We start from the raw sequence: 21245 nt of genomic DNA, 5'->3' as shown, positions 1-21245 counted from the left end.
ACCCAGCCAAGCCCACGGGGGGGTGTAACTCCTCTCCTGACCCATTTGCAGTTGGGCTGGTTGTCTTCCAGGACGGGCAAGCTGGGCTGCAGCTGGAGGGTGCTGTTGCCATTCCAGGGAAAAACAACCTCCCCCCCTTCAAAATCAAGTGAACTTTGTGATTTTTAGCAGCAGTAAATGATCCCATTGGGGGTTATTTGACCACCGAAACTACGCTGGCTTGGCTGAAGGGTTGAAGTGCAGAGGCCCATGTAAATAGGCATTCACAGACTCCAGCAGATGCAGCATCAGGCCCCCTCCCCAGCCCCAAACCCCCCCACCAGACGGTTTCACCCGCTGCTCAGAAGTCACCCCTTTTCCAGGACCTTTGGAAGGTTTAGATGTCCATCCATGAGACAATGAAACAGAGCAAAGGCAAATGTGCAATGTAGAGATCCATTATGCTTTATTTACATGCGTCACCATCTCTTTTACAAACTAGATTACAATTTAAAATGGAATACACAAGGCAATATCTACTAACACCAAGTGGAGTAAGCACTGCGTCTCTACTTAGTTTGGAAAGGGGCAGGTTTTGCTCCAAAACAAACTTCCTTCCAACCTCTGTGTAGTAAGGTAGTATATTCCTCCACAGCAGCATCTTTTTTCCTTTTTTTTTAATATAAAATCCTCAGTAAGACTGCAACATGAGAGTGTCTGCTTTCAAATGAAAGTACAAGATAGCCCAAATGAAAAGTATAAACTGTTCAGCTCTTCGGTATGTAAAGACGGCCATGCGCGATAAGGCTGTGGATTTAATATTCTTCCAATTTACATGGCTTGAAACAAAAACAGATAAAACAGTTTTACAGATACTGTATACATATTTTTTCCAATCATGCAACTTTTTTTAAAAAAAAGTTAAACATGTGAAGCCAAATATACAATCCATTTTTTCCAACCCATAGTAACGAAATGTATCTGGTCCCCCTTCGCATCTGTTGGCAATTCCTAAGGTATATCGTGTACTGGAAACACTCACAGGACACCGATTGCCAAGCAATGACATCATTTTAGAGAAATACATGACCTAAAAGGTAACTTTTTGAGGCGGTGGCACAAAAATTTCTGGAGTTAAGCAGTGGTCAACTATCCGATTATTCTCAAGAGAAAATTTTTTTACAAAATCATTAAATCAAGCCCCAAACCTGTGACTAGGAACTGCATAAATGTCACCCTTTTAGACCTTTTGCTTAGACCAAGTGTTTAAACGATACCTATGTAATTGTTCTGGACCTTTATCTGTTTTACACGGTTTCAGAAGGAAAACTTCTAGGCATAAACATGTTCAAAGACTCAAAGGCCAAATTTTCAAAAGGTAGGTTCCCCAAATTAGCCATTCAAGTCTGTATTTTGACACCTAAATAAGAGGCTTTTTGAACTCAGTGAGATTTATTTAGCACCTCTGGAGAGGAGGGCGTTTGCTGGGCATCTCAGCAGGCGTAGAGGGTTGTGACCTTTCCCTGCCCTGGGGGGACCTGGCACCTCTCCTTCCCTCCAGAAGCAACAAGGGCAGAGCAGCTGGCCCCCTGTGACCATGCTGGAGTCCCCGACATTCGGTGCCTGACACCAGGCACTTCCGTTTGGAAATCTTGGCCCCAAAAATGAGCAACGGAAACCAAACCAAACCGAAGAGGTTGGCCGAGTCCACCCCTCTTCAGTGAGTGCTGGGATGTTCTCCAAAGCAGGGACCCAAGGCGTCCCAGCCACACCAATGGAAATGCTTTCCTTGACATTGCTGGGAGGCAGGCTAAGCCTTTCAGCTGCTAATGCTTTTATTTTTTCTTAAAAAAAAAACTTCTCTGCCATTGATGGGCTGTCTCTAAATCAAGTGGTTTTTCTCCATTTTCTGAACAGAGCGGACCATAGTTTTCTCTCTCATTTCTGCCAGTGGGAGCTAGCTCCATTGAGCTCAAGGGGGCTAGGCTGCCGTAGCAGAGCAGAAGTTGTCCCCATTTGGTTTAAGCTAACGGGCCTTCCCTTGCCTTTGACAAGAAGTGCATCCACACAAAGAAAAAAAAATAAAATGATGGATTTTGGTCACCTTGGCCATACCATCAAGTCAGGCCTTACTGATGCTGTCAGCAACCTGGTCGGTGGTCTTTGGGCAGGCACCCCGGGACTGACCGGAGGCTCACCCGTGCAGGGACCAAATGCTGCACCCCAGCACGAGGAGCTGCCGAGTGAGCTCTGCTGGCGGCCGAAACCACGGGGCAGGGGGACAAGCCCAGCCGCAGGGCAGCAGCTGCACAGGAGCCTCGGGGAAAGGAGCACCGGAGGGAAGTCCTTCAGCATACACTCACATTTCGGGGTGTACTGGGAAGCTGAGAGCTAATGCTACACACTCAGAGGAGGTTGGTGATAAAGCTCGTGATCAATTTTGGTAAAAGGTGCCTGCAACTGCACTCTGATAAGCAAAGCGATAATCACTAGCCCAGGTGACCACTGTGCCACACGAGCGTCCTGGGTAGCTGGCTGCTGACAGAAATGGGCGACGAGCATCAGCTAACTCCAATAAATGCAATACACTAACCCCCACGCTGACAAACAGACCACCTCGGTGTAAAAAGAAAAGAGAAGTTTTTTTAAAAGGCGAATGATAAACCCTTGGCTGCTTGGAAGAGTTGATATGCTACAGGGCTACGATAACCACAACTGCACAGAGTCTACACAGTCATAACTGCAGGGAGAAACCAAGAAGTGCATCTTTACGAGAGAACAGCGTGGGGGCTACAATACAAAAACAAAACTTCCATCACACTAGGAGCTGTTGTTTCACCAATATCACCTCAGGGACCTGGAAAGTAAGGAGCGAGGAAGGGCCCACGAATGCGTGTGTGTGTGTACGTGTGTGTGCATGACTGTGCATGTGCGGTGGCAGTGGCGAGAGGGAGTCACTCCACATTGCATGGGACACGGGTCGGTGGGAACTCATGCACTGAGACTTTGGGTTAAAAGGCTAGTTTGTTTTCCTAACATCCATGCATAATGATCCATTTCTGTACATAATAAAATATATTTATATATTTATATGCATAATGCTTTTATGCAAAGAAAAAAACTTCATATATCGCTTTGGAGAATTATGTATACACTGTCCTATTCAGAACCTCTTCCTACCGAGTTCCTATGTACCATTGGTGTCTTCCCCTCTTTTTTTGTAACCCTCCCCCCCAAGATACTAATAAAAAGTAATCAAACTTTCCAGATTATAGAGAGGATCTATACAGCACCATACCTTTTATTCATTATTATTATTAATTATTATTCATTTTACAAAAGAAAATCTTAGAAGCAAAATATATAAAACTGCCTTGTCTTTCAGTGTCATTTATCCTGTTACAATCTATGCTCATATGAAAAGCCATTTGTACGATACGGTCACGTTGCCATTCCCTCTCCTGCTTCTTCTGCTACAACAGATTATACATAACGAGAAGGAAAAAATAATCAAGGATATGTCCAAAACAAAAAAATAAAGGATCACTGATGCAGTAACACACCCTGCAATGACCTGTGCCTCAACTCCTGGTGTTGCCACTGCAAGTCACCTGCCGATGCCCAGCCTCTACGCTTAGCTTTTCTGTGAAGTGGCGTACTTACCTTAATTGTCACTTTTTCAAACACATCTTTACAGGTGGCTATGTTCAACTTGTCTGGCAGCTCAGCTTATAACTCCTGACCAGCTCACTGCAGCAGTAGGGGCAGCTCTGCTAACATAAGGCAGGAGGGGAGCCCGCTCCGGCGGGCAGCAAACGGGCTCCTGCCTCGGTGCACGTGTGGGCAACGGCACCTGCTGTCAGTCTGTCCTCACGAGCCAAGAGGCAAACTTGCCGGCTTCCCTTGTTTTGCAATCAACCCTGGTTTGACACTTATGGTAAACAGGGGTGTACCATTAAATTTAAGGAAAGAATAAGAAAGAAACAAACAAACCAACCCAACAAACAGACCACACGCATCGCCTCTCTCTGGAATTCAGCTGGTTGATCGGTATAACGAACGCTGTATATTCAGGAAACCCTGACGTCTGAGCAGTGTTGGGTTATGATCATTTCCTTGCGCGTGCGCAGTACTTGAGATTCCCCAGGGAGAGAAAGCAAAAATGGTCAAAAATCTAAGGAAATCAAACTGGAGGTTGTGGGGGGGAGGGTGGGCAGACGCGGAAAACCTCCAAAAAGAAAAGCCAACTTAAAACATCCCATAAACCATTAATATATTGAAACACCACATACTCATTGACAAGTAACTACTGTAAAGGCTACACAGTGTGTTCTCAACAGGATGGTGCTGAACATTGTCTCCACAGCAGGTGCTTGGCCATCCCAGAAAAGGAAGATTTTGCATACTTCAGAATGAGCTCAATTCCCCAAAAAAAAGAGAAAAAAAAAAAGAAAAAAAAGGAGGATCTTCACTCCGGTAAGGGGCCTATTAACAGTCTGCTTCGTTAGGAAAATAATGTAGGGTTCACAAAGGTCGTAAGCTGTAAACAGTATCACTGTCCACTTGCTGACAGCAGATTTGGCAAAGGGTTCTCTCTCTACATCTCGTGTCAGTTTGAGGGCCTGGAGAGGAAGAAGAAAAAGAAGAAAAGACAGTGAGACTGCTGCATGTAGGAAAAAAAAACAAACAACAAAAAAGGCAACCAAGCAAACCTCCAAACCCAACAACAGCTTACACTGACAAGCAATTTTGATTTGTTTGCACCCAGGAGCTTCCAACTTATAGCAAGGAATAAGTTGCACCGTGACCCTGCCTGAAAATGCTTCTCCCTTGCCAAGGCCTGAGTGTGCTTCTTTGCTGGCTTAGCTGCTCCCAAGCAGGAAAGAAAAAACTCTCTCTCCAAAGAAAAACAATGGCCAAGTCTGATTTACAGAAACCCAGAGCATCATCTATTTGTTAAGCGTATTTCCAGGTGAAGCATGGAAAGATCCTCCAGCTTTTCTCCATTTTTCATGACCACCCTTTCTCAGCATCACCAAAAGGCTGGACAAATCTTCCGTCAGCATTTGACATCGACCACCACCCTCGAAGGACAGCTGAAGGAGGCTGCTCAAGAAAAGCAGCAAGGAGCCATGAATTTCGGTTTGGACTTTGGAGTTCTCCATTTTCCTGCTCGTAGGACACACTGTCACCAGACAGGGTCCACCTGGCTTTAAAAACAGAGTTAGGGTCCAGCTTATTCCGTAGCCATGAAACTTCTCTGCAGAGGGAAAGACACTGGAAAGACCCCTTGGATGCAGCATGGAGATGACTACGAAGGGACACAGTAAGTAGGTAAAACACTGAAATCAGATGAACATTTCAACCAAGGGGGCCAAGGGCCAGGTTTTTGAAGGTACTCAGTGTCCCAAAGATATAGGCAGGCACCAAGTAGGGTTTTGGAAAATATGTACATTTAAACATTCCCATGAAATCCTTTCACATCTTCAGAAAGCCCACTTGGTAGCCATCTGCACTGCTGGGCAATGTAACTTCTGGCTCTGAAATGGCTTCTGAAACCACCACTTACAACCTGTTGAGGATTTTCCCCGAGATGGATGATTGGTGATTTTTTTATACAGTGCAAGAACAAGGGGACACTTGCCGAAACCAAAAAGCCATTTGAATTGATTACAGGAATGTCTTTACTCTCAAAAGATCGTGGTATCAGGCACCCTCATAAAAACGGTGAATTTAGGGGGACTGCTTGATTAATCTGGACCAGCATCTCCTGCAAGGGGGATCACTCAAAGGCTGTCACGAGATGACTCTCCATCACTGCCCCTCTCCTTTCTAAGGTGCCAGGCACTCATCCTAAGATAACATTTTATTAAAATGACCTGTTCTGATAATGCTAAATGATTGATGGAAATTTAATCATTTTGTCTCATGGTTATTAGAGCAACAGCATGACAGCTGCTCTCTGCGCCATTAGGGGAGAACTTCATTCAGCACAGCTTAGGGAGCAGACAGATTGCGCGTTTCACCCAAACAAAATTTGGCTTTAGCCTTAATTATGTGGAGGGGTTTGGGATAGACTGTTTTGTGAATAAAGGGATTTCCAACTGGATCAACATATTGATTTCTTCATTTTCAAAGGGCAAATTAACGCTAGCCGTTCGTTAATGTGACTGCCTGGCAATGACTCCATTTGGTAAGTGTGTCCTGATGGCCGTAACAAGGTCAGCAGAAGATACCCAGACAGGCCTGGTAGCCCCCAGTAAAACTGGGCTAGTGGCTTGTATGCAGCTCAAACGAGTGCATGCCCTTTTCTCTACTTCTCCTTAAAGCCTTAGCACCAGGGGGCTGGGTCGGGTGACTTCCCAAAGCATAACCTCATCCGAAGGCAAGGCTCGTGTCCCGCGTGCTGCAGCCCGGCAAGCCGTCTTGCTCTCATGCAGCCGTCAGTTATGCTGAGCACGGGCTTAACTTCAGCATGTGTGACTTTGAATGGAGCTATTAATTAAAAGTAAACGAGTATAGAAACTCCCGATGAATTACCAGAGTAGTGTTTAATGTTTAAATTAAAAATGTATGTAAAATATTGTACTATGAAACGAAGTGACAAGAGAAAAAACTGGAGGAGGGGTGATGATGATGAGCATCATTTGTGGAAGTGGCACTGCCCAGTATTCTTTCCTGAGGACACCCGTCCTTCAGGCAGTGACAACGTTTAGGAGACAGACACACAGCTGAGGTGAAATTTGCTCACAGCAGAACCAAACCATGCTCCATTTTCACAGCTCTGTTTACATGGACTTTGCAAATGGATTAAAAAATGAAAAGAAGTAGATCAAAGTCTTAACCTGCCTGCCTTCAAATTACCCCATTAAAGGCTGTAATAGACCCACACACTCTCGCTTTCTGTCTCGCCACAAAAAGCCTCTGTTAACCCTGAGTTAGCGGCCTGCTGCTTCATAGCAATGAAAACTGTATCAGGCAGAGAAGCAAGCACTCCAGTTACATCTCCATTTATCAGTGGTCCTCAACCACAACTCCCCAGTGCTCCTCTCTCCCTGCCCTCACGTATCTACAGCTGCATCCTGAGCCACCACGAGGTTTTCTCCCATTCCCGACAGCTGTGGGAAAAGCTTGTCCTCTTGAGTGTCACCCTGAATTTGCAGAGACAGATGGGGTTTCTCCTCTGGTGAGCCAGGACAATGCTGTCCTCTAAGGGCAACAGGCAGCTCTCCAGGTAAAGTACTCCAGTCCCCACTTTATCCTCTTTCCTGGCCTTTACTATTGGGTCCTCCCTCGGGGGATAAGAGCAGCAGAAGTATGAGCACAGGGAGTGAAGAAAAAAACATATAGAACAGAAGTCAAGGAGGGATACAAGAAAGGTGAAGCCTAGCAGGGCTAGTGGGTTAGAGCAGCGTTTGCTAACTTGCCACAGCAAAGGCATAGAGCCCCCTCTCACGTGTGGCATGGTTTCCTGTTTCTTACGCTGGGGGGAACTTCCAAAAAGGGCACTAATGGAAAACATCATCTGCCTGTACTTCTTAAGCTACTGCCTGGAAAATTCAGTTCTCCCTTGAAAAGTTCCTCTGCCAAACCTAAAGCCCATTTTCAATCATCAGGGAGTGGAAAGGAAGGAGGAATTTTAGACTTTCTCCCGAAGCTTCTTAGACTTCCTTTTCTTACAACTTTCTTCTGAAGAAAGCGAAGTTTCTTTTGGAGTGCAGTCTTCACAACTGCGTTGATACCTGGGCTCTGCCACACACACATGCACGCACGCACTGAAAGTAGAGGCAATTCCACTATGGCTGTTTTGACCCCCTGGGTACAGAAGGCTGGAACAAGATACATCTGCTGGACATCAGAAGAATCCATAGTACTATAACAAGCTATAGTTTATGCAAAACCCCCATGCATATATGTGGTTGGTGAAAATAATGACTTTAAAACAGGAACAGAAAAAGCATTAAGTGAGGGGTGAGGATGAACTCCTGCTTTGTCACGTCCACAGACATTTTGAACCCTAGATGCTAAATCTGCTTATCCTATTTGGTGGAAGAGTGTAAAACAAAAAGCAAGTATTTCTGTATTTTCTAATTCTTCAGCTTGCAAGCAATTATGTGGGAGATGAGATGCCCCCTTCTGTCCTTTTCTCTGCTCTCCCATCCTCTACCTTGCTACTGACCGTTACAAATGCTACTCTTGCTTTACTCCGTGGCTGAGCTGTTGGTTGTGATTTCCCTCCAGCAACAACATTTCTTCACCTCTGTCTCACATCATTCTACCACTTAACCGGACGGCCGTCTCCCAAGGCCCACACCAGCTCGTGCACCATCAGAGCAGCTCTGAAGGACCATCTGCCACCTGTTGCTTTCTCCCTTTGATTCCCAGTGGTTCCACTTACGCAGCACTGGAAATTTCTTCAGAATAGAAAGGTGACACATCGATGCTCCCCAGAGCGAGGCACAGATAACATACACGGGTCGTTACGTTTATCAGTAAGCTAACATAACAATCAGCACATACAGTTTTCTGTTAAAAGAAAAGTTATGTGCTCCTTTACATAATTATGGTATGAGAAACCGCGCTATCAACACACAGCTCCTCTGTATGGTGGCCTACCAAGGACCTTCTGATTTGGCTGGAAGGCTTGAGTGGATCACATCTTGAAAAATATCACCACTTAGAGGTCTGTAAAACAAGTGTTTTCCCTGGGCACCACTCCGTAATGACTCTCCAGGGACAGGAAATCCCAGTAACTACTTTTACTGTCCAGAGACTGGGGATACAAAGATTCTGAAGGAAACCTGCACCCTTTAGTGGCAGATGTCCATTCGATCTAGTGCCTCTGTCCCTTGATTTGTCATCGCTGCCAGCAGTACAGCTTCTACTCCAAAATGGACATAGGCTCAAAAAGCAAGACTTGCTTAGGTATGGGTACAAGTTAATATTCTGCCCAAGGTTTTCACAGCTCAAGACTGAAGAATACACAGTATTTGTTTAGAAACAAGGAAGATAACTATTGTGGCCAATCCTTCTATAACGACAAAATTGCGGCATGAGATTTTTTTGTTCAAGCAGAATAAAAATTAGTAATCCCGATGCCATGGCAGGTATGCCACAGCAACATGCTACATGCTTAGTGTACACTGCACTAGGATGGCACTGTGCTGAGAGACAACACTGAGGTCAGAGAGCAAAGCCCAAGGGGAAAAAAGAGCTGGCAACAACATATTTGCTTTCTAAGGCCTGAACTTTCAGGCATGTTGCAACTTCACTTTTTCTCTTTAAATTCTACTCATAAAAATAGATCTTTTCCAGCTCAGAATCAGGGGCAGAGAGTAAGGGAGGAGGAGGGAAAGAGGAAGAATGCCGGCACAGAACTAAGACTTATGGGAGCTAAAAAGTTGCTGTGCTGGTACTTGCGCAGGCACGTAAAGCACGAAAGTGTCTCTTTTCCTTCTGTTGCTGCTCTTCCACTCCAAGAAATGTTGCAAACCATAGCAGACAGCCAAGTATTTTGGAAGTAAACGTAACTAAAGACAGCAGATCATTCTCTCACCCTGTATCAGCTTCCTGGGACGAAAGGCTTGCCCAGAACTGTAGTGAGGTACCACGACTATTGATATCCATGTTATTCTGATATCCCTGTTGCCTACAGAATCATAGAAAAGTCCAGGCTGGAAGGGACTCAGCATCATCTGGTCCAACTGTCTATTACAGGCAGGGCCTTAGGTTAGGTTATTCAGGGCCCTGTCAAGCCAAGTCTGGAATATTTCCAGCAAGGGAGAGTCCACCACTCCTCCAGGAAGCTCACTCTACCCTCAAAGGTGGGTAAGGTCCCTTCTACCCATTTTACAGATGAAAAGGAGGCACCCAGTGAGAAATTGGTCCACCCATGCTCACACACTTAAAAGTAGATCAGGTTTTCCTAATGTATCGGGACCTGATACTGAACAACCAAATTCACAGGAAATTCTGCACTTGCTTGCAAGAGGAGCAGGCGCATGCAGACTCCACTACATATCTCACTGTGTTGTTGCCCATACAAGAAGGCCATATGCTGCCACACTTGTTTTTACACCTACAGACAAGTCAGTGTGCAGTTATGCCGGCTTTCCAGCACAAGCACTACTGATACGCAATTGCTGTTGAGAACCATCACATCTGGCTGGGTTCAATCCTCTGCCCTGGCCAACAGAGAGGAGTTTAGATACAGAACATCATCTCTCTACAAGGTCTCCAGGCTTCTCACTTGACAACCTTATGGTAAATTTTATCCCCTGCCTTTTGTTCAGGGGCCTGAGGAATGGGGTGGAAATCCTGCCGGTTATGGGTGACACTGCCATTGATTGAGAGACATCAGCCTGGGTGTTCAACACAGCACCTTTTAGGCAGGATGCTGCTGGACTAGAAGAAGAAGGCCAAAAATGCTTGCAAAATACATTTTCTGTTAGGGGTAAAGCACATCGGCTGGAATAACAGTGCTTTCTTCAGGCACTCGGGAGCACTGGGAAGGAGACCTCTACTGTGGATCAGAAAAGGATGGATAACTACTACTCCTGTGCAAGACCAGAGAAGGATTTTGCTTGCACTTTTGAATCTGAAGAATAAGAGCCGCTTTTTAGAGTAAAAGGTACCTGCATGGCTGGAAACATCCCGAATTATGGGTTCATAGTGCTATGGAAACATGCTATGTACTCTTTATTCTGAATGTCCTCACAGAGAGTTTCTTTTTCTCTGCTAGGTACCAAGCCTATTTTAAAAACATCCTCCCTGCTATGGAGTCTTCTCATTTTCCTCTGCAGTAAGTTGAAAATGACAGGCCAATAATGCTCACACAGGTCACACAAAAGGATTTCCACCATGTTGATATAAGGCAGGACATCCTCTATCATGAATTACAAGTGGTAGAAAAGGCAAGAGAGGGAAGGTCCTTCCTCAAAACCAGATTTTCTCTACATTTGTATGAAATAAATTACCCATGAAAGCCAGGAGAAGCAGTTTGCAAAAGCAAGCAGTACAAAGGAAAAACAATGGGCAAGATATTCAGCTGAGCTGTAAAAGTGCATAAACACGAGCCATTCTCCACAGCATCATCTGGGAAAAGTGGCTTTTTTCCTGGAGTAACCGCAGACGACCGCGGCTACACAGCAGCCTCTGCTAGCTGAGCCGCATCTCCGTCCCATTACTGCTCAGCAGATGTCCGCTCCGCCAGACTCCAACAACTGCCACCCTGCATGGTAATCTGAGTGGAAAAGCTGATTAAATAGCCCCTGTAGACTGGACCAGAGCGGAACATTCCCACCACCCAGCTGCAGGTACCTGATTTAATGGGGTCAGTGTCCCCACACACTGTGTGGGACTCGATCGAGGCAGCGCTGATGGGAACATCCTGCTGGAGACTCTCCACCAGCAGCGCTGGGAGCCCGGGGGGGTGTTGGGTGAGCATCCTTCCTTCATCCTCCCTCCCTCCCCGGGCCAGGAGAGAAAGGCTGGCTACTTACGTACGGTACTACTCAAATACGTGCACTCCTGCTGGCCTACGCTACACCTGTGCTCTTTGGCTGTCATCAACACAAGACTTAAACCTCTCCGACTGTCAGTTCATCACCTTGGCTGAGCGCTGAATTGCTATGAAAAAAGATCCTGACCTTTCCTCAGCTGCATGACACTATGTTTCTAAAAAGGATCTCTTATTACGTACTTCTTCAAGAAAGTATGTTGGGGGGGGGGGGGGGGCTATTTAAAAGTCTGGCTCAAAAGAAGGAAAGAAAAAAGAAAAACCACCTGTAACCATCCCAGCTATCAGGCAACAGCACGTCTGGGGACCAACACTGATCTGCAGCTCTAAACAATCAGTATGGCTCATTCACATGAAAAAGACGATTTGTGAAGATTCATTCTGTAATAAAACCTGCGTGCTGCCGATCTAGGGGGGAGGAAGGCACTGGGGAGACCAGTTGATGCGGGCTGTTCTAAAAATATCAGTTTGTGCTGTCATCTGGTGAGAGTATGTCATCCTGTAATCTTGGCATCTGCAGGGACAGCAAGTTTCTGCCTAATTATTGCTGCTGAATCACATGACAAAGCATGAGGTACTAAAAAATATATCTATATAAAACACCACCAGCAGAACACCCAAACCACAGGATCAGACCACTGTCCTGGCTTCAGCTGCTGTATAGTCACAACACAAGCCTGCAGAGGCAATCCTGTTCTTTTACAGGATTTTTTTCTTTTTTCCTTGGTTAATAAAACCCCAAAACATAAACCCAGATTAAAAACCCACCAAAACCAAAAAGCCCTACTCCCAGAAGGAGTAAGCGATTCATCACGTTCGTGTGTCAGCTCCTGCTGCCTTCACGCAGCAAAAGCCACAGCATCCCTGCAAGTGTAGGACTGGCCCCTGAGTGCAAGGGGCTTTGAGGGACACTGTGGCCAGCGGGACGGCACGGGGGACAGCCCCAGTGGGGTTTGCCCGGCTTTCCCCTCTCTTCCTCCCCAGCAGCCACGAGCACTGAGTTTGCTCCTGTGCCACTGGTGTGTGCCCAGGGAGCGAGGAGCTTGCTCGGGGCAGGCCCTCCTTGGAGTTAATGGGATCCCTGTTTCCAGCGAAATAGGTTTTCTACATAGATATTTTTGTTCGAAGGCTGAACTTGGCGTGCGTGATGTTCAGCTAGTCACAAAACCACCTTTCAAAACTTGGGCTGGCTGAAACAACACTTAAATGTTAGAAACGCACCACCGCCTTAACCACTAACCTGTTAGAAATGGAGCAGAAGAATTTGCTGCTCCTGAATTTCCTTTAGATTTTTTAAAGGCAGCCACCCCCATCTTGGCTCCGTGTAAGAAACCTGCCAGCACTACCCCTAAGACCTCATTTTTGAAAATAAGAGAGCAGGAAGGGCAGCTATGGTCCTGAGGCTGTCAGCATCCTCAGGCAAGAGGTCCACCAATTCTGGTTTCCACATTTCAGCTTTAATGAACAGAAAACAAGCTTTCTGGTAAAGAGTAAAAATCATCTTCTTCATGGCATATTGTCTAGAGGTCTCTGATTTGAAACCCCATCCAAATGGAGATCTTTTCACTATCTACTTCAACTTGTAAGATGGTGTTGTAGTAAACAGTAAGTTATCCTCAGACCTATGCATTCCTCTTTGGTATGAATTTCACCCAGAAACAGGTTGAACGCCAATTAACAAATTGGCAAGTAGTCCAAACTGATATGGACTTATGAAATACCAACAGGCATCTCGTTACGTTTCCTAGGATTTTGCTTTATCAGAGATGTTAATCATAAAATTGTGAGAATGTTACATGACGTTGCTATCAGTAGCTTGTGCACTCTACCACTACAGTAAGATGATGTGGGACCTAGATGATGCCAGGGCAAAATGAGTGACTTTAACTGGTCTGTGAATTATTTTACTTGTAATTTTCGAACAAGTCAACATGACTCCAGCACAGCTCTGTTACAGAGCCCAGAGGCATCCTGCTAAAAGGCACTCTGCAATCTCTCTCAGAAGATGCAGCTAGATGAGTTTTTCAGAGGGTGAAACCAGCTCAAGAAGCTCCTGCCCTGCTTCTGCTGAGCTATCCTCCAGCCCCGGCCCAAGCCCTGCCAGCATTGCTGCCTGCGCAGCACCGTTGTAAACTGGATCACTGAAACAATCGAGGTAAAAACAACTTCTTGGATGGGTTTTGATGCTGGAGGAAATGTTTGCCCAAGTGGTAGTTGCTCACCAGCTCCTGACCTTCCAGGCAGCAGTAAATGTCCCAAATAGTCTCCTCTGCCGGTCTGTTTGGGACTACTCTTTGGCGAATGCCAAGTCTCTTGGGACTCGCCAGCTGAGAAGGACCACGGAGCAAAGTGCAGAGTTGTGGGAACCCCAGGCTGAGAGAGGACCCATTAAATTCAAAATAAAAGGTATTCTAGAGACAGGTGAGGGAATAGTGACGTCTTTATTTATTGATAAACAAGCTGAAAAACCAAGGTGATGATTATCTGAGTGGGTGGAGGGCCTCTCCAGTGCTCTTGGGAAACAGGCAGAGATAGAGGAACAGAGGCCCCAGCCAGCTTAAGAGGGGAAAATTATGGCTGAGTGAATAAAGCAAGAAAAAAGCATATTGATTTTCTCCTTTCTTTCTTATAAGAGAAAAAAAAACAAAACAACCCCAAATTCATTTATATGCCTTAATTACAGCCCTCTGAAAGGCTGGGCATGGCCAGCCTCAGGGGCACAGGGCCAGCACGGTGGGACCGGGCAAGGCTCTCTCCAGGGACCGTGCACAGGCTTATGGGCAGCAAACGTGCACAGCCACTAAACCCGCAATGGTGGCGTCTCCTGCACGGGTTTTTTCACTTCCCCTATGAAGAAACTGTAGTTGATTTTCTTCCAAAGTAAACCCCCTCTATACCTAGAGTATGTATAAACTAAATATCTACATATTTGGCTTCTTTCTTTTCTTCCCGAAAACTGACTCCAACATTTCTCTTATTTTTCATAGAAAACACAGCACTCACTATTCCCAGGTATGCCAATAACCCATTGTAACTGCTTCTGCCTGCCTGCAAAATGCACCTGGCTGCCCTCGTGAAATGGATTTAGCGTCAGCAAGCGCCAGGCTGCCTGCTGAAAGTGCTCCCCAGTCTTCAAGCCTGTAAAGATTCATTATTGGGATCATGAACACTGCAGAGAGAAGATTTTAATTCAGGGGTCCCTATTGCTAGAGCGAAGCGGAGAAGCAACCGAGAAAGCAATTCAGAACGATTGCATCCGATGTCATGCGAGGCGCCCCTATCAAAATATGAGATGCTCATAGGGAGGCAAACTCTCAAACAGCGCTGCTTAACAGATGAGGAAAGGTGCATGATGAACCAGCTCAGCAGAAATCATCTCTGCTTGCACCTGATACCGGAGGCACCCCGCAACAGCCAGTCCACTTGTCAGAGAGAGGGAAAGAGGCTTCCACAGATGACTGGACAGTAATCCGCCGAGGAGAGCTGTCTCGTTAATAAATCTGTCCTCTGCAATGAGACTCCACTCACACAGATGTGTCAGTTCCTTTATTCGGAGGGAGCAGCCTGAAAAAGATCACGGTGGCTATGCTTTCTGTGAATGGCACGGGCAGCGGCAAGCATTGGTGGGGAGGTGGCGTGGTGTGCCTCCTCCGCGCTGCCTTAGGCAGGTCCCCCCACGGGCATCTTCTACCTCTAGACAGCAAACAAAGACACGAAAGCAGGAGGCCGCCCTATTTGCCTGTGTCAAGCAAAGCCGTCAATAACATCAGTTTTTCAGGCCCCATTTGGCAGATTGTACTGTTGGATGTTTCACAGCAATAAAGTTCCTACTGCCTTTTTTTTTCACCTCATGCAAAAAGGATTTCTAGATCCAAACAGCTCATGCACCTGGAGGAAGAGAGAAGTGATCAGCAAGCGTGACCTTCTGCAAGTTTTTGCTTCCTGGTTCATGAGTCAATTCTTTTTTTTCCCCTTTCCTTTTTTAAATTGCCCAGCACTGGAACTGAAGGAAAACCAGAATTCAGCTGTGGCACTTGCCTTGCCAAGCTGCCGTTCCATGCAGGGTCAGCAGGACATGGCATCCCCTACAGCCCACCTCCACAGCCCGTCTCCTGGCCGTGTACTGCAGCGCTCTCGCTTTGAGCGAGAAGGTGTGAAAGAACCAGAGGAAATCCTTCCACCGACAGAGAAAGGACTGTGCAAACCAACCACTCCACCGGAGCGAGGCAGCTTTGCAGAAAGACTGGAAGGAGGACTCCTGTGCAGTCTTGTTCTCCCTCACAGACAGCAGATCACAGCACACGTCTCCTGTGGTACTCCATACACACAAGAAGACATTCAGGAGGTTCACCACTGCTGCTCACCTACTGCAAAGCTTCCCCTTGAACATCTAACTGTGAAACAGAGAATGAAAACTCAATTAAAGATGAAAGGGGCAAATTATGCACTGTGAAGTCAAACGACGCCGACTCCTTCTTTCCATCCTTCATCCAGAAAATAAGAAAGTTGGAAGTAAGCTGCAAACTGAATGAATACCTCGTTTACCCTCACCACTGGCATACTCTACATACTATTCTGAAGTTAATAGAACGCTTTCAATAATTTATAGCTAACCTTTTATCCTACTATATTTTGAAATCTATTCCCTTACACTAATAAATAAACAAAGCAGAAAGGGCACTTTGTGTGGCACCTACCCTATGAGTCAGTGAATATGTACGTGTGAGCAGGCAGAGGTATGGGCAGGAGCCTGCAGAATCACAAAAGGATGACAGAAACAATGTTTAGAAGTTCAAATGCCCCCAGCTGTGGAAAAGAAGCAATGGAAAAAAACACATCAATCTGGAAAAAAAAACCTGAAGAAGCTAACATTTGAAAAGCACCTATGTCAGAACCCAAACCTACAGATATTCTCTTGGTGGAGTCCAAAAGAAAATTATACCCACCCCAGTCCTGGGGAGGACCAAAAATTTTGCATATTTAAAACATTAAACCCAGGACATTCCTGGGACCAGGATCCCACCTTTGCCATTTCAATATATAACTCCTCCATTTGCTACTTTTTTTTTTGCCAAGAAGTACAATTAAAAAAAAAAAACCAAACAACTTCGCTGGTGTTGCTGTACCACAGCAGCAATACAACTCTAATTCAGTCCGGATCTGTCCCAGACACCCAATCCTCAGTGCTTGCACTGATCTTGCAAAGACGCTCTTCCTCCTCCCCGCAGTACTATGGCTCCATTGACTGCAAAGCCCCTTGCCCCTATGTAACACAACTTGGCTATGTGCGGCATTGCCTGCAGAGAAGAATCCATCTGTTGCGACTTCAAAGACGGCAAGTTGGAGCTCTGTGATTCCTAAAACCCACAAATATTCTACCTTGTTTTGCCTGATTTGTCATTAACATTTCTCATGCCTAAATTAAGACGGACGCATAGCATCAGATGTGTGCTGACAGTGCTGCAGCTGAACAGCTTTTATAGCTTAGCCTCATTTCCCTCCACACCTCCAAATGTTTCTTGGTTGCACCTGTTGCATACCAACACACAGCAAGCCATCACAAGCCAAATTAATATTATTAGTGTGCACTATTAAGTGTTTGGTGCAAACTCCAATAAAACTAAGGAACCAAGTATTTTACCACATCTACGGGGCACTGACCTGTTTGCCCATTTTCCCTGTTCTCAAAGATCCTTCAGCCTGGTACCCAACTCTGTGATGAAGCCTGTTTAGCACCAGTGAAGTTCCCCACATTCAGACTGACAACGTTCTGAGCTGAGATGAGGGAATCAAAGTTAAAATCCAGCCCATCTGCATCCATGAGTTCACTGCGGATAATGGACTCCATGTCACACTCCAAGCTCCCATTGAAAATATCCAGGTCCAAGTCACTTGGGAATTTCTCGTGTCCCATGACCGGGAGGTTCACGCTAGAGGAGTACAAAGAGGAGCCTGAGAGTGGGTCAGAAAGTGTTTGCATAGACTGATTGACAGGTGACTGCTGATGTTTGGTGGATCCCAAGCTGTTCGAGTCACTCAAGCCTATGTTACTGATGGAATTGGACAAGGCACGGCTGCCACTAAGAGAGGAGTTGTGGGACTGGTGCTGGTGATGAGGCAGGCTCTGATTGACCAGACCGCCCTGGCTCGACTGCGCGGCAAACGACATCATGGGGTCGTTGCGGAGCATTATATTCCTGCGGGAATTCTGGGCGGACACAGCTGTGCTGGCTTGTGACATGAGTGGGTCAGACTGTGTCATCATGACATCGCTGTGACTAAGTGCATCAGAGGCGAGGAGATCCTGCAGTGTCTGGTTGTTGTAATGAGAAATGGAAGAGAAGGTGGCCTGCTTGTTCTCCTGAATAGTCTGCATGGGCGACTGGCGGAGGGAATTCAGGGATGACGGCCCAAACACGGCGTTGTTGAAACTACTTGACGGGGAACCCAGCCCTGAACCTTTGGAACCATACGGAAAACTGGAGCTTCTCTGCATTATCCCTCCTGTGGGCGACTGCTGGGAGGGAGGGAGTGTTATATTGTCCAAGAGATCATCCATGAGGTTATCTGTCAGTCCATCGTTCAAATTCATTGTCCCAGCCATATCAGTCAACCTAGGCAACTCCACAGTACACGGTTTGTTTACCGATGGGGACAAGCTCGATGGACTACTGTACAGCATGGGAGAGAGTGGAGCATCATCATCTTGAACATCATCTAGTTCGGTGCTTGCCAAAATCGGTGACAAGCGGCCGCTGATCGTACTGGCGTTTGAATTTGTACGGGAGCGAAAATCTGTCCATGCATCCAGCTCATCGCTGCTGCGGGAGGTGGGACTCCCTGGCCACTTGGAGAGCTGAGAAGGGCTGTCCTCGCTTGTCTCCTGGGCAGTCTGCAGGGCTGCCTTTTTCTTAGCCGCCCGCCCTCTGCTCTTCGTGTACTTGTTGCTGTTGTCCATTGACACAGCGCGTCTCCGGGGTGCCTTGCCACCTTTTCCACCGTCTGGATTGATCATCCACCAAGAGCTTTTCCCAGTGCCTTCATTCTGCACCCTGACGAATCGGCTGTGGAGTGACAAGTTGTGCCGGATTGAATTCTGCAGGAAAGGAACAAAACAAAATGTCAAGACCAGCACCCCTCTTCTTTTGCTACCCAAATATCAATTGCAAAACCAACATCACATGAAAACAGCAACACGAATAAAAGCATTGGGCCCTCCTGGACATCAGCACGGATTTCTTGGGTGGTGGATATGAGAGGGCTGGAGTGTGACTGCAGAGTGGCAGCATGCTGCTGCAAAGCAAGCCTCGTGCTTGCACTAGCTGTGCCTTCCTGGTGCCCATCTTTGCACCCCCAAAGGTTGCATCCTAAGGAACAGAGAGTGACACAGCTCCATTCCTGCTAGCAAGGAGCTAGACATTTCTCCCTTACTTTTGACTCAGGACAAACCTCTATACTATCAGCAATCTTGCCATCAGTTCCTTGAAATAAAAACTACCAAGACACTGCAAATATCTGACTGGAGGGGTCATCACACTCATCGCAGCCTCTGCAAATGTCTTTTTAATTCTTCATTGGCATGTGTGTTGTGTATTTTTTATAATAATTCTTGAGAAAACTGCAAGTGCTGTTGCTCATCTCCCACAGGCACTCCGTGCATGACTAAGCTGTACTTTCTCTCGTGATTAGAGGCACCAGAATTACGCCCGTACCGCAGTAGCTGGCCAGCTGTCCCCTCTCTATAGTATCCTCACAGTCTTCAAAATGTGATGTGACACAGTACACGATGATATCCCTGTCCCTGTAAGCTGCTAGATACAGAGTTGTATAAAGTTGCTGTACACAGTTGGAAACCCCGTGCTGTACAGGATGCTATGAAATACAGTACTTTCAGGGGAGCCTGTGCACCCTCTGCTCTTGCATATTACCCGCTTGCACTAGGTCAGCAACATCTACCGTCCAAAAACCATGTTGGCTCAAACCAATGATAATCACCCCAGAATGAGAAAGAGTCAGATAAAACCAGCCCACAGTAGCCCCTAGTGAAATGACTCCAGATTTAAACCAAAATAACTGAGATGAAAATCCCACTCTACTCATCCTGCTGATCTTGGGCTTAAAATACGGCTCAAAGAAAGGACAAGTAAGTAGTATTTGTTAGTGAGAGTGCTTCCAGGTTCGGGTTTTTTTTTTTCCCATGTGCAAGTCAAAAGATTTTTGGAGCTATCCCATATTCCCTTGGCAAAACAGTGTGCTATTCCTCCAGGTTAAAGATTATCACGTTTAAAAAGTTCCACAAGTTATTTTTTCTTAAATTTTGGCAATTACCAGGTATATCTATAAAGAGGATAAAATCACATTTGTTCTACCAGCATGCTTTAAAAACACAAAGTCAACAGGATCACAGCATAATCAAACCATCCAGGATAAGTGTCCTTCATTTACAAAGCACTGAAGAAATTCCAGATTTAAATGGGCAAAGAATGAATCAATCAACAAATCATTCACAAGCATCTCGACATTTGCATGCTTAGGGTAAATGGATGTTTGACATAAGTGAACTGGAGACACATCTGATGTATAAAGAAATACAGCCCAGCTTTTTTTAAACAATTATTTTCAGTATAAAATGCCTTTTTTTCCCCCTGTTAAGTGTTGTGGTTTTTGTCAGATTGTGAAATGGAAAACACGCCTGAAGTTCTTCTCGCACGCAGACAGCAGACGCGGTGGTGATTATCACTTAATGAAAAGAGAAATCATATGGACCACGGTTCACAATGGCAACTGTTATGTTTTAAACAATTTGCACAAAACAGCACACCAGACTTTGCAGACATACTTAAGAGAAGTTTGGGTCAGTGCCTCAGCTATAAACTTGTCCATTTCTAAGGGACTATCATGCCATCAAAATATGGTGGATTGAGTTGCAGCATAATAGTTCTTTAGTCTAAGGAAGGAAAGAGCTTTTTATTATTTAACTGATGACATTTTAACTATATTTTGAGTCTGGCAACAGTCTGTTTCTAACTTCTAACAACTAGGCGCCACTGCTTTCTTCCTCAGGTTTCTCCCAGCTGGCTGGAGAATTGCTGTTTTTTTGAAAAATAACCTTTTTTGATATTTCAGCTTGTACTGCATCAATGCAGGTAGCTCTCACATTCATCCCCCGTGACTTTCACAGACAACCACTTGTGAGAACATCCGCATGGGGATCTCTCCTGGCAAAGAGCTGGCAGCAGGACGAGGACAACCAGAGCTGGACCACCACACCAAGCTAGGCTACAAAAGCCATAGAAACCATGCTGTTCCCCACTTAAAAATGCTGGGTATAAGAATACACAGCACCATGACTCTTGCTAATGAAAAAAATCTTAGAAAACACGGAAAAGAAACACCTGAGGTGGCATACGCAGCGTGCCACATAGCTTCAGATATAAAAACACCCAGCCAAAGTGTTAGCAGCTAACAGTTTTCAACCTATGGTATTCTCATAAAATGGCTTATTTCTGCTGATGGTAGTCATAGTACGAAACTTTTGGGCCTAAACCATGAAAAATCCTAAATGGTAAAATTGTGAGACTGAAGCACCTTTCAGGATGAGGGCTCCTGCATGTGTAGATATGTGTGTGCACATGTGTAATTTTCTTCTTATTATATCTTTTTGCTCAGTGTTGGTATTACACAAATAATAAAAGAACGTAATAATACTTTTGCATTGAAAATCGGTGGTTATAAAAAATCCAAGCAG

The 21245-nt window shown here is 45.7% G+C and overlaps 1 protein-coding gene across 4 annotated transcripts in view; it reads right to left on the bottom strand.

Annotated features, from left to right (window-relative positions):
- Window positions 1-421: 421 nt before the first annotated feature.
- FOXO3 (forkhead box O3) overlaps window positions 422-21245 on the bottom strand; it is a 95884-nt gene continuing 75060 nt past the window's right edge. For 2 of the 4 annotated variants that reach the window (XM_072855615.1, XM_072855616.1), the window contains 2 exons: window positions 17159-18593; window positions 4463-4601 (listed from right to left, as the gene is read on the bottom strand). In XM_072855615.1, coding sequence (XP_072711716.1) covers window positions 17193-18593 — 1401 coding nt within the window. In that variant the 3' untranslated portion in view covers window positions 4463-4601; window positions 17159-17192. Of the gene's footprint in view, window positions 4602-13905; window positions 15892-17158; window positions 18594-21245 lie in introns of those variants that run through there. The other 2 variants (XM_072855617.1, XM_072855618.1) reach the window with 2 other exon arrangements.

Source organism: Ciconia boyciana, chromosome 3, assembly GCF_034638445.1.
Source record: "Ciconia boyciana chromosome 3, ASM3463844v1, whole genome shotgun sequence".
NCBI lineage: Eukaryota > Metazoa > Chordata > Aves > Ciconiiformes > Ciconiidae > Ciconia > Ciconia boyciana.
This window is presented reverse-complemented; position numbering and strand designations above follow the sequence as displayed.